At 47.1% G+C, this 8,133-nt stretch overlaps 1 protein-coding gene across 2 annotated transcripts; it reads left to right on the top strand.

Annotated features, from left to right (window-relative positions):
- Positions 1 to 360: 360 nt before the first annotated feature.
- Positions 361 to 4,033, top strand: OTX2 (orthodenticle homeobox 2; the record flags this gene model as incomplete). Of its 2 annotated transcripts, none has more annotated exons than XM_081293246.1 (3): positions 361 to 457; positions 1,447 to 1,598; positions 3,413 to 4,033. In XM_081293246.1, the coding sequence occupies 3 exons, from the start codon at positions 361 to 363 to the stop codon at positions 4,031 to 4,033; spliced, it is 870 nt and encodes a 289-aa protein (XP_081149372.1). The 2 variants fall into 2 exon arrangements, with proteins under 2 accessions (XP_081149372.1, XP_081149371.1); XM_081293245.1 differs by having other exon boundaries at positions 1,423 to 1,598.
- Between the last annotated feature and the right edge of the window lie 4,100 nt (positions 4,034 to 8,133).

The raw sequence follows: 8,133 nt of genomic DNA, 5'->3' as shown, positions 1-8,133 counted from the left end.
GGTCTTTTTTTTTTAAGTTTAGGGTGGGGGTGGGGAAGACAGGTTTATCTGGTCTCCCTCTATCCCCCTCTAGTTCCCGAGCAGCTGGAGGTGGAGGTGGAGGGGGGTTGTCTGCAAGTCCTTTAAAAGCCTCTGCCTTGCGGAGCCCGGGCTCTTTTTAGTTAGTGGTGGAACGTGAGAGAGCTGCTGCCTCCGAAGCAGTAAACCAGCACCTCTGTTTGTTTGTTTGTTTTGTCCTTAGTTCCACCACTGCAAACCCACCCACCAAGGACCCTGAACCTGTCCACCCCAGGCGAACCGAGATCTTCCGGCTGGGTCTCCCCCATTTGGGCCGACTTTGCACCTCCAAACAACCTTAGCATGATGTCTTATCTTAAGCAACCACCTTACGCAGTCAATGGGCTGAGTCTGACCACTTCGGGTATGGACTTGCTGCACCCCTCCGTGGGCTACCCGGGTAAGTGAGCTCTCCCGCACTCCTGCCCCGCCCTTCCCCACGCCCGCTCCGCGGGGTTGTGACACCCTTTTCCCCCATACCTGGGTTTGGAGGTCATGCCGACCCCATCCCAGCTCCTGGTGAGGTCCCTGCTGGGTTTTCCTTGCAAGGAAGCATTGAAGACCAGACATTTACTGAGCGAGAAGAGAACAGGGGCTGGGAAGAAGCGAGTAGGTGGGTTTGCAACAGTTGCAGAAAATCATGCCACTTGATTCGTAATTCGAGTGACTAGTGGACACGCACTGGGGTAGAGTGAGAAAGGTTACTGCCCTTGTCACTTGGGGGCGAGGCCCTTGCTTATAACTCTACTCCTAGTTCCTCCGAAGGGCCCTCTTGGAGAAGCGGAGTTTTCTCTAGTGCGTCCTTTGCAGCTCTCCCCGCCTCGCCCGGACTTCTCTCCTGACCCCCAGCTCCTTCTCCTTTAATCCGGGGAAGTTGTGACTCCCGCAGATGCGGGTGCTTTCCTTTCGGATCAGATCTGTGTGTTTTTTTAAGCCTCATAAAAGTACGAACTATGTTCCCATTTCAAAGATGGAGGAATAAAGGCTCTCGGAGTGCTAAAAGCCAAGGGAGCTGGATCCAGATTCGCCCGATCAATCCGAGCTTCCTGTCCTCCGAGATGCTTTGATTTAACCGAGTGGCTTTTTCGTTTGTGTTGTGGTTTGAGGTGGATTTGGGAGGATTTGGGCTTTTTTTCAACCGCTTGTTTTGTTAGCTTTCGAAGTAATGCTCTGGCTGGGTGATCTCCGAACTCATTCAGAATTGGGTGCTACTCTGAAAAGGGCAGTATGTCCTGAGTCTCCGGAGCCGGGGCCCCTGGAGGGGAGAGCGTTGGGAGGGGCGGGGGGAGAAGACGGGGGAAGGTGGGATAGTCGGAGGACCCGCGGAAACCCCTGTGACTGAGAAACTGCTCCCCCACCCTAAAGGGCCCTGGGCTTCTTGTCCCGCAGCCACCCCTCGGAAACAGCGGCGGGAGAGGACGACGTTCACCCGAGCTCAGCTAGACGTACTGGAAGCGCTGTTTGCCAAGACCCGGTACCCAGACATCTTCATGCGGGAAGAAGTGGCGCTGAAAATCAACTTGCCTGAATCCAGGGTGCAGGTAGGGCAGATCTGAGCAATTTTTCCTGACGGTGTCACCCCTCTCCCAATCGGGATGTATGTTGAAGACCTCAGAGAGCCCTAGATCTTTGCTAGGACCAAAGGAAGGCTTGAGACTCTACGGGGACCAATAAACTAATCTACTTTCTCCCCTTTTTTGCCTCTCTGTTCTCATTTAGTCCTATCATCAAGAGTCTGTCTCAGTCCAGGTTGCAAGATGAGAGTGTCAGTTAAGCTACTGTCATGAGTCCTTGGGGCTCTGGTGGGCAGAGATTCAGGTAGTGGCAAGGTTTTAGCTCTTCCCTTCCCCTATGTGGAAATCCTCCCCTATATTCCTGGACTTTGAGGGGTGAAAGAATCTTAGCTCCTCTGCGGTCTAAATATTTTTATAGATAAAGAAACAGAGCAAATGACTTGCTCAAGGTCATACCTAAATTTGGTGACAGAGCCAGGCAAGAGAAACAGTTGGTGCTTTTACTAAATATAAGTTCATACAATAAAAATGTATTTTCTTTGACTTCTTCGGGATCAAATCAAATTTTCTAGTTCTAGGTTATTTAGCAGATAAAATGCCTTCACAATATCTCTAGTAACACACCTCTCCCTTGGTTTAGTCCTCCTTAACAGGGAAAATCAACTCTGACTTGCCTGGAAATCAAACCCCATACAGAGTTCTCTGGAAAAAGTGTTTAGCATCTAAATCACACACACACCTGGGTCTCTCCTTCAGCTAGGACAAGTTTGTGACACTGCCAGCCATCAGCATGAACTGCAAAGCAGAAAATGCCTTTTCAAAGTGGGTTGGAAGAAGTTTTAGCACTTGGGAGGATTGAATCAAAGTCCTCACTGGAAGAAAAGAAATGGCTCTGAATGGTTGGTGGCATTGAGTGTGGCCTTAGGGGCACCACTTTGCCACAGTTATAATATCAAAAGGAGAGCTCATTCAAGAGGACAATTAAGGACTTGTACCCCAGAAAATGCCAGTAGTTCTCTGATAAGCCCCCTCACACACCAGACACTGTTCCTTCATTACAGAGTATGAACAGGGCTGGTAAAGAGAATTTTCAAAGTTGTAGGCAGAGGTTTAAGTTGACAGGCCAGTGAACATAGTACAGGAAATGGCATCTATGGGCTGAGTGGCACTACTCTGAAGGCACAGATTTGAGCCTTGAAGATTATAGAGGGGTCTCTCCTTGAGCTCAAAGAAGAGAACATCCAAGTCACTCCATTCATAAAGAACCTTTCAGCAAATAGTGGCTTTTAAGACAGCTTTTCTCAACAGGATCATGTCTTCTGAGCTTTCTTTTGTAAGCAAGTCTTTCTAGGAGAAACAGAATATAAGGTGATGGAACCAATCTCCATATTCTCTGTGGATCCCTGGAAGAGGGAATATAGACTGTCTGAATTTAAGCTGCTGTTGTTGGCATATAACAACATTGTTCACCCTCTCTTTTCTTGTGTCTCCCTCCAAAAGACATTCCACCATGAATGCATCAAAAAATATAATTTTTCTATGTGTATGTCTATTAAAGGAGAAATAAGAAAGTGAGGTGGAGAATTTTTAGCCATATGGTTTGGGATTTTTTCTTAAAAATTTATTGTTCTGCACTGGGGACAAGATGGGACAAGTGCTTTTAGACAGAGCCTCCCCAACTCCAGAAGCAAATATGAGGGTGCCTCATAATGGGTCTCTAGTAGCAGGGAGAGTATCTACTTAGTTCATCTGTCTGTGTAGGACAGATTTCTATCTAGGAGCCACTCTTGTCCCTGACGAGTTACTGAATCCATGTTAAAGAACTTTCTTTCCCTTTCAAGGTATGGTTTAAGAATCGAAGAGCAAAGTGCCGCCAACAGCAGCAGCAACAACAGAATGGAGGTCAAAATAAAGTGAGACCTGCCAAAAAGAAGACATCTCCAGCTCGGGAAGTGAGTTCAGAGAGTGGAACAAGTGGCCAGTTCACTCCCCCCTCTAGCACCTCAGTCCCTACCATTGCCAGCAGCAGTGCTCCAGTGTCTATCTGGAGCCCAGCTTCCATCTCCCCACTGTCAGATCCCTTGTCCACCTCCTCTTCCTGCATGCAGAGGTCCTATCCCATGACCTATACTCAGGCTTCAGGTTATAGTCAAGGATATGCTGGCTCAACTTCCTACTTTGGGGGCATGGACTGTGGATCTTATTTGACCCCTATGCATCACCAGCTTCCTGGACCAGGGGCCACACTGAGTCCCATGGGTACCAATGCAGTTACCAGCCATCTCAATCAGTCCCCAGCTTCTCTTTCCACCCAGGGATATGGAGCTTCAAGCTTGGGTTTTAACTCAACCACTGATTGCTTGGATTATAAGGACCAAACTGCCTCCTGGAAGCTTAACTTCAATGCTGACTGCTTGGATTATAAAGATCAGACATCCTCATGGAAATTCCAGGTTTTGTGAAGACATGTAGAACCTCTTTTTGTGGGTGATTTTTAAATATGCTGGGCTGGACATTCCAGTTTTAGCCAGGCATTGGTTAAAAGAGTTAGGTGGGATGATGCTCAGACTCCTCTGATGAAAGTTCCAGGAGGCATAGAAGGAAAAATGAAGGGCCTTAAAGGGGCCTACCAACCAGCAACCTGAAATGGACAAACCAATCTGCTTAAGATCCTCTCATAGTTTTAGATCATTGGTTTTCCTGATTTACAAAGTGATCTATCAAATGCATTCTAGCCATGTGCAACCAAACACAACCAAAAAATAAAAATCACACAACAAGTTGTGAGGGAAGGGAGGGAAGGTCCTAGCCTTCATAAGCAGAGGTGATCCAATGTTTTAGCCAATCCTTGGTTGAATCTTAGGAATGAACAGTGTCTCAAGCTCATTCACGTTTCATGACCAACTGGTAGTTGGCACTGAAAAACTTTTCAGGGCTGTGTGAATTGTGCGACTGATTGTCCTAGATGCACTACTTTATTTAAAAAATAATGTTCATAAGGAGTCAATATGTAGTTTAAGAGACAATCAGTGTGTGTCTTATATAAATGGTACATCTGTGGTTTTTAATCTGTGCTAGACTTCAAAACTGTGATCTCCTGTTATTGTATGCAACCTTGAACTCCACCTCTCCAGGAGTTCTTCGTGATTAAATAGGTTATAATTATAAGCAAAATTCAGAGCAACTGAGTACTGATTTTAAAAGATTACTTTTGGCTGGAGGTGAGCTGCACTGAAACTTTACGACAAAATGTCTGGACAAGGAGAGTGAGAGAAGAGAAATAAAGGACATTAATTCATCTGTATTTTACTGTTGGTAAGCCTAGCAGTAAAGAGACATTGGTCAATTGCTCTGACCCTGATGAATTTTTAAACTGAGATCATTGTTGTTTATGCTTGCAGATGTTAACTGGAAGTTATATATGCATAAACCTTTTCTTCCTGGATTTGGCAGATATGTATAATTATATTAAAATGGTTCTAGCACAACATTGGGTCTAGTTTAATTTTACACCACTATTTATGAATGAGAATCCTACATTAAGCCTCACCTTCCCAAAATGTTTTTGGTAGAGCAGCAAGGAAATTAGCAATTTTTACTTTTTGCTGTTGATCGATGGATGAACTAGATATGAATGACAAAATGGTTTGTAAATTATTTGGCTTCCATCCGAATTGCTCTGAAATTGAATTTAGAGAGCCTAACAGTCAATCATTAGGATCTTATTATCCTTGCTCTTCCCTCCCTGCTACAAACCTGAATTATTCCTTAGGCACTTTATTAGTAAGTTTTTAAATAGACCGATTTTTAGAAGAAGAACTGGAATACTTCTCAGAAAATGATAATAACAGGAATTTCTTGTTACTATTCTCTTATTAGGGGGATTTTTTTAAACTTCTAAAAAAAATCTGAGGTAAACATGAGAGGGAGTGTAATCAGAATCTGAAAGCAATTCAGGCAGAAGTGATTTCTGAACAAAAGAGTTTCAGAAAACTTTTAAAACCTATAATTTCAGTACTTGAACATAAGGCACCCTGGTCAGTTTTTTTTTTTTTTTTTTTGGGGGGGGGGAGAAGAAAGTGTTAAGGGGAAAAAAGGGTTCCTTTTCAGTTGTACCTGCATTTTGTTCAGTCACCAGAAAAGATAAATGGGTCAATGATCATGGTGCTCCTCAGGTAAAAGCAATATTTAATTTCATTTTAAACTTATTATGTTCTTAAATTTGACCAAAATTAGTGACTTTTGATTGTAACTTTTAAAATGAAGGTTAGCAGTTGCAACCATTTTGTTTTCTGTCTAGTTCATGTTCCCGTCCTGCCTGCGCATGCTCTCTTGAACTCTACTTCATCCAGCCTAATAGGTAAACTGTTTTCCTGCTAAAGGAAATACAATAATTCAATAGCTTTACAATCAACACTTAACCTTGAAATTTGGCAAGATTTTCCAGTACCTACTGATAATATTCATCCTTAAACCAGAAGTAAAATTGGGGCCGAGTGTTTTAAGTTTTTCTCAGATTCAGAGTCTTAATCTCCCAGCTTTTCTCCTGCAATAGTAAAGCAGATCCCAAATAACCAATTTCGCACACTGCTTTGAGTTTTCAGGAAGCCTCACAAAGGGACGGGAAAGATTACCTTTTCTTAAAAAGCAATAATGACGGCAAATGTCGGGCTATTCAGCAAATACACAGTTTCTCAACTGAAACTTAAAACGAGGTTAGAAAGAGGAGGCCTAAGCATCCTCTGAAAGTAATTTTTTTTTCCATCACCTTTACACAACTTCGTTTGACTGAAACCACGCAGTTAAATCCGGTTGGATGATGGAGAAAGTAGAAATGAATTCCCCCTGAGCAAAGGCAACCGAAGGAGGGAAAGAGGGCGGGGAGCGAGCACTGGCTTAAAGACAGCCAGAGAGTTTGATCACCACTGTGGTCAAGACCGGATTTAATGAAGTTAAGCCCAGTGACGGTGTTCCCTGGTACTGAAATGACGCTGTCCTCCAAAAGCTGTCAGGACGCTACTTCAGATGCATATTGGCAATTAACGAAAAGTGAGACGACAATAGAATAAAGGGGCATATAATGGAAGGCAGAGATGAGGGTGGAGGTAGATGGTTTTGGTAAGATCAGTTGCCCCACAAAGATTTGTGGGCCCACAAAGATTCTTGGCCCTTTGCATTTCACCTTGAGAATGTTTCTTCCCTTCCTAGATAAGAGAAATTCAATCAAGTCATTAAGTTCGGGCTTTGGAACCCCCCTGGTTTTAGATAATGGTCAGTTTTCTCAACTCCCTCTCCCACACGCTTCCCTCTAATCTCACCTTTGCTATTAGTGTCCCCACCTCAGCGCTGTCGCCAAAGGCGGCAGACGTGGAGGCTCGGGGCGGGACTGCGAGTAAACGTGGTGTGAGGTGTGAGTTCAAGGCGGCCCATGGAGGCCGCGGGTGCTGTGCGCCCGGACTCACGGCGCTCTTTCTTAAGGCTTACATTTTCCAAATCTTGAATGGCAACTGGAGTCACCTGGGGAAAGCACTCCTATCTCTGCCTCGGGGATCCCAAGCGGGGGTAGCTGAACCAGTCGGCTTTGCAAGCTGGTGCCGCCCCCCTGGGCCGCTTGCACAGCTCTGCGGGACAAGGAAGGGGACTAGGTGGAGCTTTTCATCAGGCCAAGTTGCGCTCTTTCGTGCCCGGCTCCCTTCCGGTTCCGAACCCAGATCCTCTCCGCAGCCCGCCCACTAGGCCCAGTGGACTTGGGCTGAGCTCGCGTGCGCAGACCCAGAGCCGTGGGCCTCGGTAGAGCCAGAGGCAGCGCCACCAGGCCTGCACGCGGGCGGAAGCGCAACCCCTTCATTCCAGCCCACCCGGAGACCTGAAGGCAGGCTTCTGTTGCAGCCGCAGGCCTGGGCGCCTGTCTCTGGGTAGCCCCAAAATCTGGCAGAGTTCTGGGGTCACGTCGGCTTCGGGGGGTTGGGAGTGGCCCCGGCAGGAGGCGAGCTCCCCGCGCCCGAAGGAGCTAAAGCAAAGCCGACTGGCTCGGAGAGAGTTGGCCAGAAGGCGAAAGAGACTGGAGGGGCCCACGGCTGCTAGTTTTCACGACTCCCGGGAGGTTGCGCTGCAGACGGCTGGGAAGGGGACCTGTCTTCCAGTCAGTGAAGGGACAGGCCGCAGCCACAGCCACCGCTGGGCCTCCCGCCGCGCCTGCGGCCTCTCACGTCCTGGGACAGACGGGACCCAGCTGGTCCTGCCTTGGGTCCCCGGGGACCCTCCTGGGAAAGCCAGGTGCTTTGGCTAGTGGATCTGGAGGATTCCGGCCCTCTGCTGGGAGCCCGGACGCTGAGCTGGGGTTTTCAGGGGGCGGGGGGGATTGTTACCCTTGGCTCATCCCTTTTCTCCCACTCCCCTGTATTTCGTTTTCCCTCGGACGTTCTTTCTTTTTATCTTTGGACCCGGCGCAGCCTGAGGCGAGTTCGAGAATGGGGAAGTGACCTTTTTGGCGTCTGGGCAGCGCCAACTTGCAATGCACCTTTTCCGGTTACCTGCAACGCAGAAGCCGCACACAAGCCTT

This window comes from Spermophilus citellus, assembly GCF_964194105.1.
Source record: "Spermophilus citellus genome assembly, chromosome: 4".
Classification (NCBI taxonomy): domain Eukaryota; kingdom Metazoa; phylum Chordata; class Mammalia; order Rodentia; family Sciuridae; genus Spermophilus; species Spermophilus citellus.
This window is presented reverse-complemented; position numbering and strand designations above follow the sequence as displayed.